The sequence below is a fragment of the Rhinoderma darwinii genome, chromosome 3 (assembly GCF_050947455.1).
Source record: "Rhinoderma darwinii isolate aRhiDar2 chromosome 3, aRhiDar2.hap1, whole genome shotgun sequence".
NCBI lineage: Eukaryota > Metazoa > Chordata > Amphibia > Anura > Rhinodermatidae > Rhinoderma > Rhinoderma darwinii.
This window is the reverse complement of record NC_134689.1, coordinates 80,092,582-80,116,731: the sequence shown is the minus strand read 5'-3', so window position 1 is coordinate 80,116,731 and position 24,150 is coordinate 80,092,582. Positions and strand designations below refer to the sequence as shown.

At 46.0% G+C, this 24,150-nt stretch overlaps 1 protein-coding gene across 1 annotated transcript in view; it reads right to left on the bottom strand.

The window, feature by feature from the left end:
- LOC142748964 (rho GTPase-activating protein 7-like) overlaps window positions 1–19,447 on the bottom strand; it is a 74,915-nt gene extending 55,468 nt beyond the window's left edge. The window contains exon 1 of the mRNA XM_075856415.1: window positions 19,289–19,447. Within this exon, the coding sequence (XP_075712530.1) occupies window positions 19,289–19,301 (13 nt within the window). The 5' untranslated portion in view covers window positions 19,302–19,447. The remainder of the gene's footprint in view (window positions 1–19,288) is intronic.
- Window positions 19,448–24,150: the final 4,703 nt, after the last annotated feature.

The window sequence follows — 24,150 nt, the reverse complement described above, 5'->3', positions numbered from 1 at the left end:
AACAAGGGAATAGCCCATTAAATAGCTTTAGAGAGAATTGTCCAATTACCAGCTACATATTAAAGAGCTATAATTCCTAAACCCTTCCTCAAATCAGGATGTGAATACCCTCAAATTAAAGCAGAGAGTCTGCACTTTAAGCCCATATTGATTATATAACTGTATATTCAATATGTTTTTGTAACCCGCTAAAATGCCAAAACTTGTCACTGTCCAAATAATTCTGGACCTAACTGTACCATTGAATCCTATGGCAGAGCAGGGAGGTATCTCCCTGCTCTGACATTTACTAGGCTTTACCAGGGACAGGATCGCTGCGCAGGCTGGCGTGAGGACGTCAATTGATCACGCCGGCGAACGCAAGGATCCCGTTGGCATTGAGAATGTTGTAGAGCAGCTCCGTTCGTCGCGGGAATAGGGCCTAGGGGAGTACAATTTTTTTTATTTGTTTGGTGCCATTCTCTACAATGGTGTGGGCTGTGTGTGGCATGCAGGAGTGGGGGGGGGGGGCAGTGAATTTTTCTACGGGGCCCAGTCTTTCCTAGTTACGCCCCTGCATATGGATGTCATGAGCTGGCAGTTCTAAGCAGCTCTGGCATATTTTTACTATAAAATAACATACATATCGATCCAGAAGAAGATTTGCTATGTGAGACAGGATATCCTTTTAATGGCCAATCTGAAGCACATTTTAACTCTAAATGGTGTAAAAAGTTCCCAGTAAAAATAAAATGGTGGGACAGGATGCTAGTTTTATTGTCACTCTACAGTACTTCAACCAGGGGCTTCGCTAAAGGCTCATGGGCCCTGGTGCAAGAATTCAGCTTGGGCCCTCCCCAACGTCACCAGACCCCTGTGCACGCCTACGCCCAGCCACCTTGACCAACAGACCCCATGAATGCCTCCACAATATAATGCCCTCATAGCTGCCCCCACTGTAATGCCCCCCATACAGTATAATGCCCCCCATAGCTGTCACACAGTATAATTTCCCCATACAGTATAATGCAGCCACACAGTATAGTGCCCCCATATAGTATAACGCTCCCTCAGCAGCTACCATATGAGCCCCCTCCCATACCCAGTATAATGCCCCCATATGTACATACCGAATAGAAAAACTATAACATAATTACTTACCTATACCCATGACGGGTGGAGGAGATCCTTCTCCTCCTCTGCACTGTGCTCTGAGTGACGCGGCACAGACAGGCGCGATGTCACTACATCGCGCTTGCCTGAGCCAAGCCACTCGTGGCACAGTGAATGCTGGAGCAAGGCTCTGAACTGAACTGTACCTGCATCATGACGCAAATACAGTTGGTAGCGCAGTCAGCGCTGTGTGGCAACAGGGGCCCGGTCGCAACTGCGACCCCTATAGCCAGGGGCATAAATAGGAAGGACTGGGCCCCATTGCAAGCTTTTGACAGGGGAGGGGTGGGTCCCAAAGAGTCCCTCTTGTAGATAGGGCTCCCTGTATATTCGGCCACACAGCCCCCCTGTAGAAAGTTCCCCCTCTCCCTTGTAGACAGTGCCATACAGCCCTCTCGTATATAGTGCCCCCCATCTCCCCCTGTAGATAGGGCCATACAACCCCCCTCCCCATAGATACTGCCACAGCCCCCTTGTAGAGTGTCATATAGCCCCCCGCCTGTAGTTAGCACCCCCCAAACAAACGTTATACTCACTTAAGTCCCGTTCCAACGAATGGAGCTTCTAGACAGCCTCCTCAATGCGACGGGATCCTTCCATATGTCGGCGTGATCCACGGACTTCATAACGCCAGCCTAAGCAGGGATCAGTTCCCTGGGCTTGATCGGCTGCAGGCAGATTGGCCTGTAGCCTAGTTAAAAGAGTATTCCGGTTACAACAAGTTACCCCCTATCCGTAGGGTAAGGGGTAACTTGCTGATCGGTGAGTGCCAGGTGCAGCGTTCAGCTATTTCCGGCCAAAGAGAAGGAATGTAGCGGCAGTGTGCATGAGCGACCAGCCACTCTGTTCAAATGAGGGGTACTGAAGCCACGTTCTCTAACTGTGGGGGTCCCAGCTGTCAGACACCCACCGATCAGCAAGTTACCCCCTTACGCTATGGATGGGGGAGTAACTTGTAACCGGCAGAGCGGGGAGATACCTCCCTGCTCTGCCATAGTGTACAATAGTATCTGCGTCCTCAGGATGCAGATACTATTGAATGTGGTGTCGCTACCGATGTAGCAGCCATAGCGGCGCCACCAGGCATATGGGGGGGGCCGGCAGGTGGCACAGACCGGGCCCCCTAATGCGACAGGCCCTGTAGCAGCCGCTATGGCTGCTACATCGGCAGTTACGCCACTGCCTTATAGCTACGCCACTGACTTCAACCCCTCTTTCACTTGGAGCTCTTACATCAGAACCATTCTGTTTGCTTCATTGAACTAGGCAGAACTTTGCTCTACACCCAGTGTTCTGTCAATCAGGAATGGTCATTTTTGCACACATTTGAACCACAGCCACTTGGAAACAAGATACCATTGTTTCCTCCAATTCACCTCACTGAAAAGTGCCATCCCTCACACACTTTCATTTTCCCATTCATCCTGTACAAATGTCTTCATGGCAGATTTATTGTTGTAGGGCGATTTGCTTTATTTCAGTACAAGAGACATTCCTTTCTTTCATTCATTGCTGCCACACTGTCTGATCTGTGTACAGGGTCATTAAAAGGAAGAATCAAGTGACCTCTGCACTGCTGACATGTTACAGAAATAGCAAGTTACCAGATTGTGTAATTAAAGAGGCTCTGTCACCAGATTTTGCAACCCCTATCTGCTATTGCAGCAGATCGGCGCTGCAATGTAGATTACAGTAACGTTTTTATTTTTAAAAAACGAGCATTTTTGGCCAAGTTATGACCATTTTCGTATTTATGCAAATGAGGCTTGCAAAAGTACAACTGGGCGTGTTGAAAAGTAAAAGTACAACTGGGCGTGTATTATGTGCGTACATCGGGGCGTGTTTACTACTTTTACTAGCTGGCCGTTCTGATGAGAAGTATCATCCACTTCCCTTCAGAACGCCCAGCTTCTGGCAGTGCAGATCTGTGACGTCACTCACAGGTCCTGCATCGGGTCGGCACCAGAGGCTACAGTTGATTCTGCAGCAGCATCAGCATTTGCAGGTAAGTAGCTACATCGACTTACCTGCAAACGCTGATGCTGCTGCAGAATCATCTGTAGCCAGCCTCTGGTGCCGACACGATGCAGGACCTGTGAGTGACGTCACAGCGTGATCTCTGGAGAACACGGCTGTGGCTGCACTGCCAGAAGCTGGGCGTTGTGAAGAGAAGTGGATGACACTTCTATACACAACGCCCAGCTAGTAAAAGTAGTAAACACGCCCCGATGTACGCACATAATACACGCCCAGTTGTACTTTTACTTTTCAACACGCCCAGTTGTACTTTTGCAAGCCTCATTTGCATAAATACGAAAATGGTCATAACTTGGCCAAAAATGCTCGTTTTTTAAAAATAAAAACGTTACTGTAATCTACATTGCAGCGCCTATCTGCTGCAATAGCAGATAGGGGTTGCAAAATCTGGTGACAGAGCCTCTTTAAATCCTTGCCAGATGATTAAGGAAACTGAGTAATACACGGGATCACAGACTGATGTAACCAAGAATTACACCCATACGTGTGGTGGCATCAAGTACAAATCTGGGGACCCCTTTTCCAGGATTACAATCAAAATACTCTAAACATGAATGTATCTTCCTGGTATCCGTACATTGCACTATGGAAATACTGGAGACTACGGGAAGCCCAGTGACGTTTACACATAGACCTATTTGATCAATTATTGATTACACATACTGTGCTTGGAATTTGCCTTCAGGCTGTTGATCTAGACAAGTATGCCACTCTCCTAGTGGGTATGTGTCAGGCTAGGATTACACAGCAATATTCCCTGCCTAAGGCCCCATGCACACGACCGTGCCCGCAATCACGGCCCGCGATTGCGGGCACGGCCGGCCGCTGACTGACCGCCGCATTTTCGGGCCGTGCTCCCATACAAAGTATGGGAGCACGGCCCGCAAAATAACGGACATGTTCCATAATTCCCGGAACATTTCCACGGCACTGACACCCTTCCGTAGTGCTACGGAAAGGTGTCAGTGTTCAATGAAAGGGAATGAATGTTTTTTGCTGTCGTGTGCATGGGGCCTAAAGCCCTGTAAAGAGTCAGTGGGTCACCTGTCAATGGTAATACCTTGGACATGGATTACAAATGGAGGTCAATGCATAACAAATTGCTCTGGCCTTCATTAATAAGAAACAAAACAAAACAAAAAAAACAACTAACATAATTCTGTATAATGTTCTCCATGCTGCAGAGCGGGATTCTCCTCTTCTCTGTTTAATATAGGAGACATAATAGCAGTTAGGCTCCACCCACTAACTCAGGGAAAACTGAGAATTAGAGAGCCTGTAGAGGAGAAAACTGCTAAATTATGCAGAATACAAGTCATAATGGCCAGAAATAGTGTTATTCCTCATGTACACACATCTGACAGTTAATCTCCTAAAGCATTCGAAAGAATAGGTAGCTGCCAGAGGTTTATTCCCCTCTTCCATTGAAATAAACATGCACGTTGGGCCTAGCCGCATCCAGGAGAAGACTATTTCCCAGACATTTCAAATAGATTTAGAAATTTACAGCTGCAATCTGAGGCTTCCAATATATTTGCTACAGAAGAGTTAACACAATCCCACATGCTGCAACAAGGATCTTGCCTTAAAAAAATAAAAAATTATTTACAATAAGTCTTTTCAAAACTGTGCCAAGATTAGAAAGTGTGTGGTATGTGCACTCACTTTACACAAAAAAAAACGTACTGTAAAAGCGGCCTAAAGCAGACCATACGCAAGTCAATTTATCCCTGTTGAGCCAGTGGAATTGTAATTTTACCCATAGAATAATAGTTCCCACTCTCACGCTAGGATCAGAAGTGAGGAGAGTCCCTCCATTAATTAGGAGAGTTGCTACAAAGTGGTTTTTTCCCCCCTCAGAAGGACTCAGCACATCCATGCACAGCCTCTTGATTTCAATAGGCACCAATAATTCATTTCTCCTAAGGATTTCTCCCACAGATTACAGCTGATGACTAGGGGGTCCCAGCAGCAGGACATTGATTACTTTATTGTTGTGCTAACCTTTTAACATAAGAGGATTGTCCAAACTACTTATCTTTCTAATTTTTTTCACAAAATATTTTTGGGGAAGACACAATAATGTTGCCATCTAATAATGATATTTACGTCCCCATACATTCAGATAGTAGCTCCTTGTGTGAGGAGCAAACCAGTGCCGATCCGCACCGTCTCGTTGATCGGAGCTCATTTTCACGGCCCATATCTGTCCGTTTAATAGGACCTTAAGTAAACTTCTTGTAGAAGTCATGAACACAGATAATTAGCAAAAAAATGTGTAACTGACTTCATAAACCGATAGGTGGTGGTCCAGGTGCTGAAACAAAGGGGCAGAAGCGCTGAGTCGAGAACAGTGCCCAGTCAGATGGAATGTGATAGTTAACTGAAAACAGGCTCATAGTCTTCTACAAGCCAGTCTTCAGCTAACCCAGTCTCTCCGAGAAGAGTCGAGGTGAGCCGAAGTTACCCTAAGAAGAAAGAAGAGGAGATTGGAAGTGTGGGTTTCACAGGTGCTTTGCCTATTAAATAAAGGCACACAAAGCCTGGCTACTGACAAATCTATTCTTCTCAAAAAAGATTGATTAGTGGGAACCATGCCCTGAGGCAAACAACTTTCAGAATACATATTCTAGAGACTAATAAACCAGAAAAAGGCTACAGAAGCATTGCTCAAGACCTGGGTGCACATCAATCTATTGGCTAGACAAATGGTCTACAAACTGAGAAAATTCAGGACTGTTGCTACTCTCCCTAGGAGTGGGCAACCGGTTAAAAAGAAAAATTAAAATTAAAAAAAAAAAAACGCTCCAAGAGCACAACGACCAACCCTGAAAGAGGTGGTGAGGAAAAAAAAAAAAAAAAAAGGCAACAGCAAAAGACCTACTAAAAACTGCAAAAACCTTTGTTAATGTGTCCACTAATAGAAAATACTCAAGAAGGGCGTTGATGGTAGAACACCAAGTAAGCTGCTGCTGTCCACAAAAACAAAAAAAACCTGCAGCCCGTCTCAAGTTTGTCTGGCACCACCTGGATGTTCCACAAGGCGTCTGGGATAATAATTTAATCGACAGAGGAGACGAAAGCGGAATTTTAGCACATATGCACAACGCTTTGATTGGAGGAAAAAACACTGCCTTCCAACATCAAAACTGTGAAACATTGTGGAGGGGCCTTCATGGTTAGGGAATGCTGTGCTAACTCAGGGCGTGGACACCCTGCGTTCATTGAGGGAATAGTAACTTTAAAAAGGCGTAGGAAAACCTTTTACAGGAAAACATAAGGGGAGCAGTCCATGACCTCAAATTAATCAACTTAAATGGTAATTAAAGGTTTCAACTTCTGACATGTCATAAAACAAAGCGGCAGAAGCGCTCATGTGATTACTCAGCTGATTAGGTTCCGTTCGACTTTCAGGTAAGCCGTTGTATCGGAGTACAGGCTCAAAAACTTTCTATTGAGCCCGTACTCAGATACATTGATTTCCAGAAAAAGCCGAACAGAAACAAAGCGGCTGAGCGCTCACACGAGTGCTGTTGATGCTTTGTTTTAGCGATTGGTGGGGGGTCTCAGCACTCATACCCCCACCAATCAAAATTTCTGACATGTCAGAAGCTTGTTGAACGTTTAATTACCCTTTAAAAATTGGTTGAGGGGCGCATGCACGAAGCTCCATGAACAGGACGCACCTGATGTGAGCTCCGCTCCGGCAGCACTGATCAAGCCGTATTAGCGCTGTTTTACACAGCTCCTTCGCAGCCAAAAAAAGTCCGGTAATGTGCAGTATGACTCGGACCAACAAATCAAAGCCTCGGGGACCGGCGACTCCAGCTCCTTCACAAACGATACCGGAGATCTTCCGAACCACGAGGCAATCCATCATGGCCGACCCGGCTGCAGCTCAGGTCAGTGAGAGTTCGTCAACGGCAGAAACACCCTTGCCGCCCTCACCTTCAGCGACCGCTACCCACACTGACAAGTTATTCAGGAATATTGCAGCATTGTTCCGCACGGAACTAACACAGGCGGTGGCCGAATTTTCCCGCCAAATACATGAAGTGGGACAACGAGTCTCTGACATAGAGAACCGGGCCGATGACATGGCGGATGCCCTGGAGACGGACCGCAGAGATATCGATACACATGCAGCACAGTTGGAGGCACTGGAATTGAAATTAGAAGATCTTGAGAATAGGTCCCGGAGAGGAAATCTACGTGTCAGAGGCCTACCGGAAATTGTTACAGAACTGAAACCCATTCTCACCACGTTGTTCCGTACCCTCGTAACTCAAGCTGCCACTGATTTATTTCAGATGGATAGGGTTCACAGAGCCCTGACGCGACCACGCAACCAGGATTTACCACGTGATGTGATACTGAAATTTCATTATCCAGAGGCGAGAGATCGGATCCTAATGGCGGCACGGAATCTCTCACCCCTACCGGGGATGCCACCCTCAGTCCACTTGTATGCGGATTTGGCACATTCTACACTCCGTCGAAGAGAAATGCGCGACATTACTCAAGCTTTAGACGGCCAAGGTCCGTTATCGATGGGGATTCCCCTTTTCGCTTAATTTTCAGGTCAACAACAGAACCTACGTGGTTAAATCGCCAGCAGAGGGTCGAGATGCCTTGCAGTGTGCTGGACTTCCATTGGTCCCTGTCTCAGCCCTTTCGCCCAGCCCTCAACGGCCGACTAGGACCTGGACACCCGGGCCGAGAACCTCCAACTCCACTACTAAGCTGCCCGACCCCCGGGGAATAGGAGGACACAATGTATAAGGATCCTCGCCTGATATCCAGATGAGTATCATGCCCTATGGGGAGCCACATTAATTTCTATATGCCTCGCCTCATCTAGGCCATCATTGTTATTTCCTGTACCAAGGAACTTTCTGGCTAGATCCTATCATCAGGCTTAGTGCTGCTGGCCACCATGCTGGCCTCCTTTTTTGTGAGAATTGCTGTAGCAGAGATGTGCACCCCGAGAGGTGCTACCTGTCTGCGGAATACTCCACAGAATAGTTGGACACTTGTCCATTGTTTTTTGTTTAACCTGTTTATTTCGCTCTCTATGCCATATACGAGCCTATATGCTAAAAGTACCAGTCACCTACTTCCGTTACACTGTATGCCTAGTAATTTTCTGCTTTGTGTATCTGCCGAGACTATGCCACTTCCTCCCTTGTATTATGTGTAGAGTACTAAGTCATAATGTGAGGGGATTCAACTCGCCACAAAAAAGGAGAAAAGCTTTTCTCTCTTATGTTAAGCATAACCCCGATGTGATTTGTTTGCAGGAATCCCATTTCACACCTACATCTCATCCTAAATTCTTCCATCCCCGGTACACTACATTTTACTCTGCTACATTTCCCTCTAAGTCACGCGGAGTGATCACCTTGATTAAGAATAATCTTCCGATCCAGGACACTGAGTCTATAGTAGACCCCCAGGGCAGATTTGTGATCATCCTAGGTGTATTATATGATAAAGTCCTATGTATAGAGAATTCTTACGCTCCAAATGAAGACCCGCTTCAGTTTTTTGAAGGGTTACATGATACCTTACTCGCTCTACAATACCAACACTTAATATGGAGTGGGGATTTTAATTTTGTGATGAACACTACACTAGACCATTCCTCGCCCGCTCCCTCTAGGCGCACGCATACTCAGGCGGCTTTGATCAATAAGATTCTGGGCTCGCTTTCTATTGCAGACACTTGGAGAGAATATAACGGGGCGCAACAGGGTTATACATACTTCTCTGCGGCGCATCGTTTATACACCCGGATCGACATGATCCTGGCCTCAACTAATTCCCTCCCCTCATTAGCCTACTCTAGACATATCCTGTCGGCCTGGTCGGATTATGATATAGTTCTAGCTGAATTTGACTTTTCCAAACAAGGCGTCATGCCCTTCTCCTGGAGGCTTAATGAGTCACTCTCATCTAACCCTACAGTTCAGCACCAGATTCAGACTGAACTCTCTCAGTACTTTATGGACAACTCCACTCCGGATGTTAACTCACATACTGTGTGGCTTGCCCATAAAGCATTTATAAGGGGCAGGATAATAGCAATGGCATCTTGTTGTAAAAAAGAAAGGTCTCAGGCTCAAAATGCACTTGAAGCTAAACTGGCCCGACTGGTGGCGGCCAATCAACGAAGTCCTTCCTTGTATCTCATTCGTGCTATTAAAGACGCTAAGTTCCAGATTGATATGTTGCTGACCAATAAGACAGAAAAAGCCCTTAGATGGACTCAATCAAAATATTATAAATGGGCCAATAAACCAGATAAACTTATGGCCCAGCAGCTTAAGGCTCGGCAGCGAATCAATCAGGTGTTTCGTATCCAATCACGCCCGGGACAGACCACCTCTAACCCGGACCGTATTCATGAGGTCTTTACCAAGTTCTATCAAACTTTATATGCCAACCCGTCCCCCCCTTCTGAGGCTGCGGTGAGGGATTTCTTAGCTTCTGTCAACATCCCTCAACTTTCCGAAAAGGATATTGAATTTTTGAATGCCGAGATTTCGAGCGATGAGGTAGAGGACACTATTAAAAAGAGTTGAAATTGGGGAAGGCCCCGGGACCCGATGGATTCACGGCCTTATACTACAAAAAATTCTCAGCAATTAGTCCCGCATATAGTTATCTTTTGTACAGACCTGATGAAGGGTCGGCCCATGCCTACTGAATTCCTCTCCGCCATGATTACAGTTATTCCCAAACCTAACAAGGACCCCTTGATGGCAGGTAATTACAGACCGATATCGTTACTTAACCTAGACACTAAAATATTCACTTCTATTCTAGCCAAACGGTTGAACAGGTTTATGTCCCAATTAATTCATAGAGATCAAGTAGGATTTATTCCAGGACGGGAAGCACCTGATAATGTTAGGAAAATCCTCAATACTATACATTCAGCGAACGTTACTAAATCCAAGATGGTCCTTTTAGCATTAGACATAGAAAAGGCTTTTGATAGCCTTTCCTGGGAATACCTATTTAAAGTATTAGAAAGAGTGGGGATTGGGCGCCCCTTTCTTCGGGCTGTCAAGACAATATACCACAACCCTGAGGCACACCTTAAACTACCAACTACCACACTTCATCCTATACACATACGGAGAGGTACTAGACAGGGCTGTCCCCTCTCGCCAGCTTTATTTGTACTCGCTATGGAACCGTTAGCAGAACTCATCAGGTGTAATCCAAATATTACCGGACCGAGGGTTGGTAAAGGGGAACAAAAGATAAGTCTCTTTGCTGATGATCTCATCCTCACGCTCACTAAACCGTTGACTTCCCACCCGAATCTGATGGCGGCTCTCGGCTCCTCCGCAGTCTCGGGATTACGTGTGAATCAATCTAAATCGGAGGCCCTGTATTGTAACGTTCCACCTTCCCTGCAAAAAAACTGATAGAAATAAATTTTGGCTTCCACACCCAAACGCATTACCTCCCTTACTTGGGCATAGCTTTGACCCCCTCCCTTGATACAATTACCCACCGGTATTTAAAGAGGCTCTGTCACCAGATTTTCCAACCCCTATCTGCTATTGCAGCAGATAGGCGCTGCAATGTAGATTACAGTAACGTTTTTATTTTTAAAAAACGAGCATTTTTGGCCAAGTTATGACCATTTTTGTATTTATGCAAATGAGGCTTGCAAAAGTACAACTGGGCGTGTTGAAAAGTAAAAGTACAAGTGGGCGTGTATTATGTGCGTACATCGGGGCGTTTTTACTTCTTTTACTAGCTGGGCGTTCTGACGAGAAGTATCATCCACTTCTCTTCAGAACGCCCAGCTTCTGGCAGTGCAGACACAGCCGTGTTCTCGAGAGATCACGCTGTGACGTCACTCACAGGTCCTGCATCGTGTCGGACGAGCGAGGACACATCGGCACCAGAGGCTACAGATGATTCTGCAGCAGCATCGTGGTTTGCAGGTAAGTCGATGTAGCTACTTACCTGCAAACGCTGATGCTGCTGCAGAATCAACTGTAGCCTCTGGTGCCGATGTGTCCTCGCTCGTCTGACACGATGCAGGACCTGGGGAAGTGACGTCACAGCGTGATCTCTCGAGAACACGGCTGTGTCTGCACTGCCAGAAGCTGGGCGTTCTGAAGAGAAGTGGATGATACTTCTCGTCAGAACGCCCAGCTAGTAAAAGAAGTAAAAACGCCCCGATGTACGCACATAATACACGCCCACTTGTACTTTTACTTTTCAACACGCCCAGTTGTACTTTTGCAAGCCTCATTTGCATAAATACAAAAATGGTCATAACTTGGCCAAAAATGCTCGTTTTTTTAAAAATAAAAACGTTTCTGTAATCTACATTGCAGCGCCTATCTGCTGCAATAGCAGATAGGGGTTGCAAAATCTGGTGACATTGCCTCTTTAAAGGAACAGTGTCATCACAATTTTTTTTTAAATATGTTAAAGATGTTAGTGCTTTATTAAAAACGTTTATATTTATTTGTGTGTTTGTGTTTTACTTTTTCTTATTTTTACACTTTTTCTTCCCTATGGGGGCTGCCATTTTTTTCCCCATTTCTGTATGTGTCGATTAACGACACATACAGACATGGAATACGGCAGCCACAGTCCCATAGGGACTGCGAACGGGGCCCGTTCCAACCACTAACATGTACGCCGTCTGTGTGGGAACTGCGCATGCGCCGCTCCCACACAGTCCAATTTGAAATGCGCGCCGTCCGGCGCCATTTTCCTGTGGACCGGAAGTCGCGGCCGGACAGTAAGATTACTACTTCCGGTCGCGGCTTCCGGACTTGTGCACTTGGACCAGCGGCAGCAGACGGAGCGGATGGGCCGGAGGGAGCCGCGGCGGCAGGAGCAGGTAAGAGATTTCTATGTATGTTCGTGTTTGTGTACGTTTACTACTGTATGTAAACCTACTACACTGTGTGTTAGCTCAAAAAATGGCGACACAGTGTAGGAGGTTAGACCGTTCAAACCCCTCGTTTATCCCGGCACTAGCCAGGATAAAAGGAGGGGGGGGGGATGCAGCGAGGGCTTTTTACCCAATTTTGCAATGCTGCAATTTTGGGAATAGCTCCATCTAGTGACCAGCAATGGGAAATATTATAAAGTAGAATTAATTTATAATATTTCCTGACTCGTGAAAAAAAAAAAAAAAATGTGAACAATGTTTAATCACCTACACACTAAATGTTTAATTAAAAAAAAAAAACAACATGTTTTTCTGGCAACATATTCCCTTTAAGGCCATTAGGGCTGATATGGCGAAGTGGACTAAACTACCGATCTCTTGGGTGGGTAGAATTAATACAATCAAAATGGTGACCCTCCCCAGATTACTATATTTATTTAGAACTCTTCCTATCCCCCTCCAGAAAGGTGATCTACAACTCCTCCATAAAGACATTTTTTAATTTATCTGGAAAAATAAACGCCCCAGAATATCGACACGTGTCATGATGTATCAAAAGAGTGGGGGGGGCTTTCGGTTCCCAACATACTACACTACTACAAGGCGGCTAGTGTGGCTCAACTGTTACTAACGCATCTTCCGCCAGATAGGGCACCGGTGTGGGTCTCATTGGAGGCGGCTCAAATTACACCTTATTCATGGGGCGCATTGCTGTGGATGGTATCTCCCCTACCGACTACGTTAAAGAATATCTCCCTTCTATCATATCACTCCCTCATTCTATGGCGATCAGTTAGATTCCGACATGGGCTGCAGTCCCGATGCTCCCCGCTGCTTTTTTATGATTGGAAATCCGGGGTTCCCCTCGGGCCTTCAGAGCTCAAGCTATAATTGGTGGTATTCCAAAAACCTAACAAAAGTCCATGACTTCATTAGGGCTGACCATCTGATTTCATATGCGCATTTCAATGAGCCCCATACCCCCCCTGCCCCTGAACATTATAGGGCTATCCAGATGTTTTCTTTTTTGTGCAAACTACTCCCTGCCCAAACTAAAAATGACATACACCCTTTTGGAAAGAATATTAATCTTTTCACCCTCTCGGCAGGGTATGTTATCTATGGTATATAGTATTTTTAATACCCCACACCCTGATACCAAATTACCGTATATGTTGAAGTGGGAGGAAGACATGGGGGCCGCGCTCTCACCTGCACAGTGGAGACAATGCTGTGACACTATTAGTAAGGATAGCTGGCAGGTATCCTTGGTTGAGACGTCCACGAAATTGTTACATAGAGCATACTACGTCCCGGCAAAGCTTCACGCCATATACCCAACGGTTTCGGCCGAGTGTTTTAGAGGATGTGCCTTAGATGGAACTATGTACCATACATGGTGGTCGTGCCCACGAGTATCAATTTTTTGGTCGGGTATCTGTACTTTGATCTCTAATATCTGCCAGTTTACCGTTCCAAAAAGGCTTCCTACATGTCTACTGGGAGCCATTCCTCCCAGAATGCCGAACTCTAAATTTAAGCTTGCCCAGTTTATACTCTTAGCGGCTCGAATCTATATAGCGTCCAAGTGGCGTACAGCTGATTTTGATATCTCTATGGTTATTAATAGAGTCAATCGTATAGCTATATTTGAAAAACTTGAGGCTGTGAGAACTGATTCACTCCACCTCTATGGTACGGTGTGGGACCCATGGCTCTCCTCCCCTCATTCACCCGACTTTCAGTATACTATTACCCTGTAAATTGTGGTCCAACAATGTGACACTAGGCTCGCTCTACAGTCATATGACTAATATGTACAATTTTATGGCTCAGTTGGCTGGTTTAGATTTTTCTATCCCTATGTCCCTCCAAATCCCTTACTTCCCTGTAAATGTCTCCCTGTTTAAAACAAGCATTTATTACTGCATCCTCCTGTGCGAGGATTGATTAAATGTAATTGTATATCACATTTCTTAACCGATATACCAATAAATACCTTTTGAAACTAAAAATTGGTTGAAAAGGACGACTTGCGTTTTGGATCGCCAAGTCAAAGTCCTGACCTTAATTAAAGGGGTTGTCCAGGCTGGGAGTTTCTTTTATACTGATGACCTACCCACAAGATAAGTCATCAGTATAGGATATTGGGGGGGGGGGGGGTCCAACACCATGACCCCGCACCGATCAGCTATTTAGGCTGCTAGAAGCTATGCAAGGTCGGTGCAGGAAGTAGATGGTGCCGACCACTGAACAGACGTCGTGCTGCAGCTCTGCTCTTATTCAAGTGAACATGAACAGAGCTGCAGTAACCCAGCACAGCCACTGTACAGTGTACGGAAACTTCTGCTTCCAGCACCGATCTTGACTGACAACAGAAGTCATTGAAAAAGTAAGGGTATGTTCACACGCCCTATTTACAGACGTAATTCAGGCGTTTTACGCCTCGAATTACGCCTGAAAAAACGGCTCCAAACCATCTGCAAGCATCTGCCCATTGAATTCAATGTGTCTTACAGTGTTCTGTGCAGACGGGCTTTTTTTTTTTACGTAAAAAGTCGCCCGCCTCAAAGTGCATGTCACTTCTTGAGACGTAATTGGAGCAGTTTGTCATTGACTCCAAAGCAAACCAGCTCCAATTACGTCCGTAAAAGACGCCGTGAAAAATGCGTGCACTTGTCAAAACGTCTGAAATTCAGGAGCCGTTTGCGCCTGAAAACAGCTCTGTGATTTCAGACATAATTGGCGTTGCCATGTGAACATACCCTAAGGCTTTGTTCACATCTGTATCAGGGCTCCGTTCCAACGGAGCTATCCGTCGGAACGGAGCCCTGACTGACAAATGGAAACCAGAGGTTTCCGTTTTCATCACCATTGATTTCAATGGTGGCGGATCCAGTGCCAATGGTTTGCATTTGTCTCAGTTGTGCAGGGGTTCCGTCGTTTTGACGGAATCAATAGCGTAGTCGGCTAAACAGAGCCCTGACGCAGATGTGAACGAAGCCTAACCTTTCTTGCCAATGTATTTAATGAGTTAAAAGTCAAGATAAAGATGGCTACATCTGTAGCTTCTGGAACAACTGATCGTGCAGTGTCCGGGTATCAGACACTCGCCAATCATATATTGATGACCTATCCTGTGGATCAGTCAAAAAAAATACTGCCCCCAGCCTGGATAACCCCTTAACCATATCAAGATGCTGTAGCATGACCTGAAGAGGGCTGTGCACGTGGCAACCCAGAAATATTGATGAACTGAAACATTTGCAGGCAGGGATGGTCCAAAATTCTTCAAAAATTGTGCAAGTATTATTGGCTGCTACGGGAAACGTTTGGTTGACGGGATTGCTACTAAAGGGGGGGGGGGGTGTTCTACAGTTTAATAGGTTCAAGGGTTCACTGACTTTCTCCCTGCACGGTGGATGTTTACTCAACGTGCTCAATAGACAAACAGTACAACTGTGTCACTTGTTTAGTTAAATTGGTTTGGTCTAAATATGACAAACAACCAATCAGACCACATTTTATTAGTAATCAAAGCAGAAACCCAGGAGATTCCAGTGAACACCTTGAGCTCTTTGTCGTCATGTGTCTCAAACCATTTGCGGCGGGTTAGTGCGTATTATCCTGCTGAAAGGCTACCACTATTAGGAAACGGTCACGAAGGGGTGTACTTGGTCTGCAACAATGTTTAGTTCGTTGGTACACGTAAAAGTAACAACCATCTGAACGCCAGGACCCAAGGTGTCCCAGCAGAACATTGCACAGAGCATCACACTGCCTCCGCCGGCTTGCCTTCTTCCTATAGGGCATCCTGGTGCCATCTTGTCTCCAAGTCAGCAACACCCCCCACCCCGTCGTCCAGGATGTAAAATAAAACCTAGGTCACCTTCTGCCATTGCTCTATGGTATGGTTCTGAGGCTCACTTGCCCAACGTGCACACTTGCCGGTGGTCAGCATAGGCACTCTGGGGAGGTGTAGCCCAGATCAGTCAAATGCAGCAAGCTAAGATGCACTGCATGTTCGAACGCCTTTCTATCACAGCCTTCATTAAAAGGGTTATATCAGATCGGTTGGGGTCTGACTCCAGGCACCCCCACCGATCAGCCGACAGAAGGGGTTGTGGTGACGAATGCCACATCTTTTCATATTTTACCAGGCACAGCGCCATACACATCAGTAGTGGCTGGGCCTGGGATTACAGTTCTGATCCCCTTCAAGTGAATGGGACTGCGTTGCAATCCTGGGCACAGCCGCTACGGATGTGTACGGCGCTGTGCCTGGTAAAATATGAAGAGGTTGCAGCGTAAGTCACTACGGCCCCTTCAGTTAGCTGATCGGCACTGGTGCCGGGAGTCAGACCCCCAACGATCTGATATTGCTGACCAATCTTAAGGATAGGCCATCAATATAAAATGCCCGGCGAACGCCTTTAACTTTTTCAGCAATTTGTGCTAGAGTAGCTCTTCTGTGGGAACGGACCAGATGGGCTAGCCTTAGGCTGGGTTCACATGAGCACATTAACGTCCGTAATGGACGGACGTATTTCGGCCGGAAGTCACGGACCGAACTCCTTGCAGGGAGCCGGGCTCCTAGCATCATAGTTATGTACGATGCTAGGAGTCCCTGCCTCTCTACAGGACAACTGTCCCGTACTGTAATCATGTTTTCAGTACGGGACAGTAGTTCCACGGAGAGGCAGGGACTCCTAGCATCGTACATAACTATGATGCTAGGAGCCCGGCTCCCTGCACTGAGTTCGGTCCGGGACTTCCGGCCGAAATACGTCCGTCCATTACGGACGTAATGTGCTCGTGTGAACCCAGCCTTAGCTTCCTACATGCATGTTGATCTTTTGGTGCCCATGACGCTGTTGTCAGTTATCCTTTCTTGGACCAGTCTTGATAGGTACTAACCACTGCATACTGGGAACACCCCACAAGACCTGCTGTTTTGGAGATGCTCTGACCCGGTAATCTAGCCATCACAACTCGGCCCGTGTCAGAGTAACAAGTCCTTATGCTTCCCATATTCCCCCATTTCAACACATCAACTTCAAGAACTGATTGTTCATCGCTGCCTAATATATCCTTGATAGGTGCCATTGTAATGAGATAATCAAGGTTATTCACTTCATCGGTCATTCGATTAAATGTTATGGGTGAACAGTTGGGTTCACAAGTATTTGGACAGTGACACATTGTTCGTTATTTATCCTCTATACACCACCACAATAGACCTGAAATAGCAATTAAGGGAGGTTTTCCCATAATCTATATTTATCACCTATCCACATGATAGGTGATAAATATCTGATCAATGGGGGTCCGACCATTGGTACCCCCACAGACCCCAAGATTTGGTTTACCTGGCTCTGAATGGAGAGATACGGCACATGCTCAGCCAGCGCTCCATTCATTTTTATGGGGCTGCCATGCTGGCAGAGCATGCACAGAACTGCTCCATTCACATGGGTCGCACAGGTAGAGCCAGGTAATCCCATTCTCAGGGTGATTAATATAGATTGGAAAACCCTGGGTTCACACAGAGTTTTTTGCAGGCAGAAAATCTGCCTCAAAATTCCATTTGGAATTTTGAGGTAGATTTTGCTCTGCCTGCACGCCGATTTTTGCTGCGTTTTGCGCCCGCGGCCATTGAGCGCCGCAGGCAAAGAAACGCCACGAAATACGCTTTCTCTGCCTCCCATTGATGTCTTTTTCCCGTGAGACGGGAATCAGTGTGAGGCATTTTCGGCGCGTTTTCAGACGTGGTTTCCGCATCAAAAAACTCAGTGTGAACTTACCCTAAAATGTAATTGCAGTGTCGACTTTGAGCTTAATTCGAGGGGTTTAACTAAATCAAAAGGTTTGCTTTTGTTTTTTTATCAATCACTATATGAACTCACAACCTATCAGCAGGAAACAACTCATTCAATGTTCTGCAGAAATATAGAATCCAACATGTCCAATACATTTTCTGACCCTTGCAGCAGACAGGATTTTCACTATACACTGGATAAGCACATTCTGCCGGAGAAAACGCTGTATTATACAACATCCCTATACTTCTACTATAGTATGCAAGGCAGTGCCATACTCCACAGGGGCACACAATATTGAAACCGTGGCACCATAAGTGAATTGTGAAAATGAAGATGAATGTTATCACAGGGTCTACAGCACCGACAACAAATGGTGAACGCCATGGATCTTACACATCCAACAACCAGGTCTAGTTACACATCCAACAACCACTGCCCAAAGTGCTCAATGTCAATCACAGACGTCGAACACGAGTATCACCATGTCAGACTCAAGTTTTAGATTCCCTGGGTATCCTCAAACAGGAGTCCAATGACAGACTTCATTGAAAGTAGAGATTGGAAGCCAAGGGTCGTGTATGGGCTGGAGATTGATCATTTATATGATAGGTTCTACAGCCTTTTGGATGCTCTACACAACAGATCTATATCCAGCACATTTGGAGGTGAAAGCTGGAACTCTCCAGAGACAAAATGTTAAAATTCCAGGACGGTCTATAGAAATTAGGGACAATTGCCACTTTTGCTGAAAATAGTCAGGACTGTCCTGAGTACAATGGTCTCCGGATACATTGTACATGCAAATATTTATTCCCTTCAAGAACAACTCCTCCCAGTAAAGCAGAAGTCTGAACACACAGGAACAATGCCCTGCAAATCCGAAATACTCCCTGTAGTCCCAAGCAATTCACTCCGATCTGGAATGAGGAGCAGGACATAAATGGAGAGGGGGAAACCGACAACTGTAGGGGAGACCCATAGCCAAAGCTGAGGATGCCACAGCTGCTGCAGAACCACAATGCCATGTAGCAGAGGAGATATCGCGGTCCATTCATTTTTCACATGCGATTTATAGATCTATAGTACCAAACCGATGAGGCAATCAGCTGAAATCATAGATCGCACGATCATGATCCGTGAGGCTCTCTGAACACACTGGTCGTGGACTTTCCATAGACAAGCGTCAATGAGATCGTTAAGAATATCATTTATTGCCTGTCAGGAGCCCGAAAAAGTATCCAACGTCACATGTGCCCCAAGGATCAGCCCTATCATCCACCTCATCCTGGCACTGCTCGCCAGCAGAAAGCCTTAAATAAGAAAAGAAGTCTTATTAACTCACGTGTTACTATCATTTTGCTCAATCCTCCCCAGTTAAAGCATAAAGAAGTAAGAGGTGTCAAACAAGATCCTCACTGGTATCCATAAATCCCAGGGAGACGTTCAGCCGCGCTAGCTCCGGGTCATAGCAGTGTCAGGGAGCTCCCCACAGTAGCACAGTCCGCTCTGCACTGAGCCTCTCAGCAGCCGTCTGGAGGAGTAGAGGACGGGGGCGGGCCCACAGCACATGCTGGAGGAGGAGTCTCGCCAGCCTCACTTGTGTGTCTGCTGATCAGGAGCCCGAGGTACCTATTCCTGCATCATGTGTCTTATCACTAGGTCTGATACCACGAGAAAGAGCACCCTGTATATACGGAGCTGCTGCTTCCCCTGTCATAAGTGGTCTCCTCCAGAGCCCAGTACATTTTATAATATAAAATATAATATACAACATAATGTGGCTAATAGAACTCGTAAACTGTAACATACGCATGTGTACCTCACAACACTGCAACATACACCTGTGTACCTCACAACACTGCAACATGCACCATACACCTGTGCACCTCACAACACTGCAAAATACACCCGTGCACCTCACAACACTGCACCATGCTCCATACACCTGTGTACCTCACAACACTGCAACATGCACCCGTGTACCTCACAACACTGCACCATGCTCCATACACCTGTGTACCTCACAACACTGCAACATGCTCCATACACCTGTGCGCCTCACAACACTGCAACATACACCCGTGTACCTCACAACACTGCACCATGCTCCATACACCTGTGCACCTCACAACACTGCACCATGCTCCATACACCTGTGCACCTCACAACAGTGCAACATGCTCCATACACCTGTGTACCTCACAACACTGCAACATGCTCCATACACCTGTGCGCCTCACAACACTGCAACATACACCCGTGTACCTCACAACACTGCACCATGCTCCATACACCTGTGCACCTCACAACACTGCACCATGCTCCATACACCTGTGCACCTCACAACACTGCACCATGCTCCATACACCTGTGTACCTCACAACAATGCAACATGCTCTATACACCTGTGCACCTCACAACACTGCAACATGCTCCATACACCTGTGCACCTCACAACACTGCACCATGCTCCATACACCTGTGCACCTCACAACACTGCACCATGCTCCATACACCTGTGTACCTCACAACAATGCAACATGCTCTATACACCTGTGCACCTCACAACACTGCAACATGCTCCATACACCTGTGCGCCTCACAACACTGCAACATACACCCATGTACCTCACAACACTGCACCATGCTCCATACACCTGTGCACCTCACAACACTGCACCATGCTCCATACACCTGTGTACCTCACAACACTGCACCATGCTCCATACACCTGTGCACCTCACAACACTGCACCATGCTCCATACACCTGTGCACCTCACAACACTGCAACATGCTCCATACACCTGTGCGCCTCACAACACTGCAACATACACCCGTGTACCTCACAACACTGCACCATACACCTGTGCACCTCACAACACTGCACCATGCTCCATACACCTGTGTACCTCACAACACTGCACCATGCTCCATACACCTGTGTACCTCACAACACTGCACCATGCTCCATACACCTGTGTACCTCACAGCACTGCAACATGCTCCATACACCTGTGCACCTCACAACAATGCAACATGCTCCATACACCTGTGTACCTCACAACACTGCGCCATGCTCCATACACCTGTGCGCCTCACAACACTGCAACATGCTCCATACACCTGTGTACCTCACAACACTGCTCCATACACCATACACCTGTGTACCTCACAACACTGCACCATGCTCCATACACCTGTGCACCTCACAACACTGCAACATGCTCCATACACCTGTGCACCTCACAGCACTGCAACATGCTCCATACACCTGTGCACCTCACAGCACTGCAACATTCTCCATACACCTGTATACCTCACAACACTGCAACATGCTCCATACACCTGTGCACCTCACAGCACTGCAAAATGCTCCATACACCTGTGCACCTCACAACACTGGAACATACACCTGTGCACCTCACAGCACTGCAACATGCTCCATACACCTGTGCACCTCACAACACTGCAACATGCTCCATACACCTGTGCACCTCACAACACTGCAACATGCTCCATACACCTGTGTACCTCACAACACTGCAACATGCTCCATACACCTGTGCACCTCACAACACTGGAACATACACCTGTGCACCTCACAGCACTGCAACATGCTCCATACACCTGTGTACCTCACAACACTGCAACATGCTCCATACACCTGTGTACCTCACAACACTGCACCATGCTCCATACACCTGTGCACCTCACAACACTGCAACATGCTCCATACACCTGTGCACCTCACAACACTGGAACATTCACCATACACCTATGTACCTCACAACAATGGAACATACACCTGTGTACCTCACAACACTGCAACATGCTCCATACACCTGTGTACCTCACAACACTGGAACATACACATGTGCACCTCACAACACTGCAACATACACCAGTGTACCTCACAACACTGTAACATACACCTGTGTACCTCACAACACTGCAACATGCTCCATACACCTGTGTACCTCACAACACTGGAACATGCACCATACACCTGTGCAGCTCACAACACTGCAACATGCTCCATACACCTGTGTACCTCACAACACTGCAACATGCTCCATACACCTGTGTACCTCACAACACTGTAACATACTCCTGTGTACCTCACAACACTGCAACATGCTCCATACACCTATGTACCTCACAACCTGTAACATGCACCATACACCTATGTACCTCACAACACTGGAACATACACCTGTGTACCTCACAACACTGTAACATACACCATACACCTGTGTACCTCACAACACTGTAACATACACCATACACCTGTGTACCTCACAACACTGTAACACACCTGTGTACCTCACAACACTGGAACATACACCATACACCTGTGTACCTCACAACACTGGAACATGCATCATACACCTGTGTACCTCACAACATTGTTAGGCCTTATTCACACGGACGTACCAACGAAAGAATAAATGGTAGGTGGAGGAGCCTTAAGAATAATTTGAAAGAACTAGGCTACAAGCTGAAGAGAAGGACCTCCAAGGTAGTATTCTCTGGAATACTGCCTCTGCCATGCGCATCACAGGAAAGACCGCTGGAGCTCAGGGAGTTAAATGCATGGCTTAAGTCTTGGTGTAGAGGAGAAGGCTTTGGGTTCCTAGAGCATTGGGCTGACTTTTCATTGTGGTACAAACTGTATTCTGCAGATGATTTGCACCTAAATGGAAGGGGGTCCGCTGTGTTGGGGGAGAGAATTCTAGCTGGGGTGGCGGAGTATTTAAACTAGGACTGAGGAGGGAGGTCAATGTAGAAAATAAAGGGGTAGTCAGGTTAGAGAGGGGTCAGACTATATTGGTGGGGGGAGAAACAGACTGTGGGGAGAGGACTAGACAACAGGATAGGGAGATCCATGTGTTACAAAACAACAATGAAAATAAAAATGCCTAAATAATGTAAAATAATCACATTTCTGATACTGAAAGTGAAACATTTAAAGGCAAGTTAAAGTGTATGTTCACAAATGCCAAGAAGTCTAGCAAGCAAAATGGGGGAGCTGGAGGCCTTGATACTGGAAGAAAATATAGATATAGTTGGTGTTGCTGAAACATGGCTGGACTCTTCACATGACTGGGCTGTAAATCTACAGGGTTTTACACTTTTTCGGAAAGACAGGACAAATAGGAAAGGTGGTGGTGTATGTCTGTATGTGAGAAGCGATATGAAGGTGAGTGTGAAAGAGACATTAGAGGGTGAAGCTTGTGAGGAGGTTGAAACCTTGTGGGTGGAACTAGAAAGGGAGGTAATCACTGAAAAATTACTTTTGGTGTAATCTATAGACCCCCCAATATAACTGAGGAGATGGAAGGTGAGAATTATAAACAGATGGAGCGGGTTGCACAGGCGGGTACTGAAGTGATAATGGGATATTTTAATTACCGGGATATTAATTGGTGTTATGGTTCGGCTTCAACTGCAAAGGGGAGACATTTCCTCAACCTGTTGCAGGAAAATTTTATGGGCCAGTTTGTGGAAGACCCGACTAGAGGTGAAGCTCTGTTGGATTTCATTTCTAATAATGCAGAGCTTGTTGGGAACGTCAATGTTCGTGAAAACCTCGGTTACAGTGATCATAATATAGTTATATTTTACCTATACTGTAAAAAACAAACACAGACTGGGAGGGCAAAATCACTTAATTTTAAGAAGGCCAATTTCCCCAGGATGAGGGCTGCAATTAAGGATATAGACTGGGAAGAACTAATGTTAAATAATGGGACAAATGATAAATAGGAGATTTTCAAATGTACTTTGGGTAATTATAGTGCAAAATTTATTCCTATAGGTAAAGTATAAACGACTAAAATTAAACCCCACATGGCTTACACCTTCTGTAAAAGAGCAATACATGAAAAAAAAAGAGCATTTGAAAAAATACAAATCTGACGGTACAGCTGTAGCCTTTGTAAATTATAAAGAGCGTAATAAAATCTGTAAAAATGTAATAAAATTAGGAAAAATACAAAATGAAAGGCAGGTGGCCAAGGATAGTAAAACAAATCCCCAAAAATTATTCAAGTATATAAATGCAAAAAAAAAACCAAGGTATGAACATGTAGGACCCCTAGATAGTGGTAATGGGGAGTTGGTCACAGGGGATCAAGAGAAGGCAGAGTTACTAAATGGGTTCTTCCGCTCTGTATATACAACAGAAGAAGGAGCAACTGATG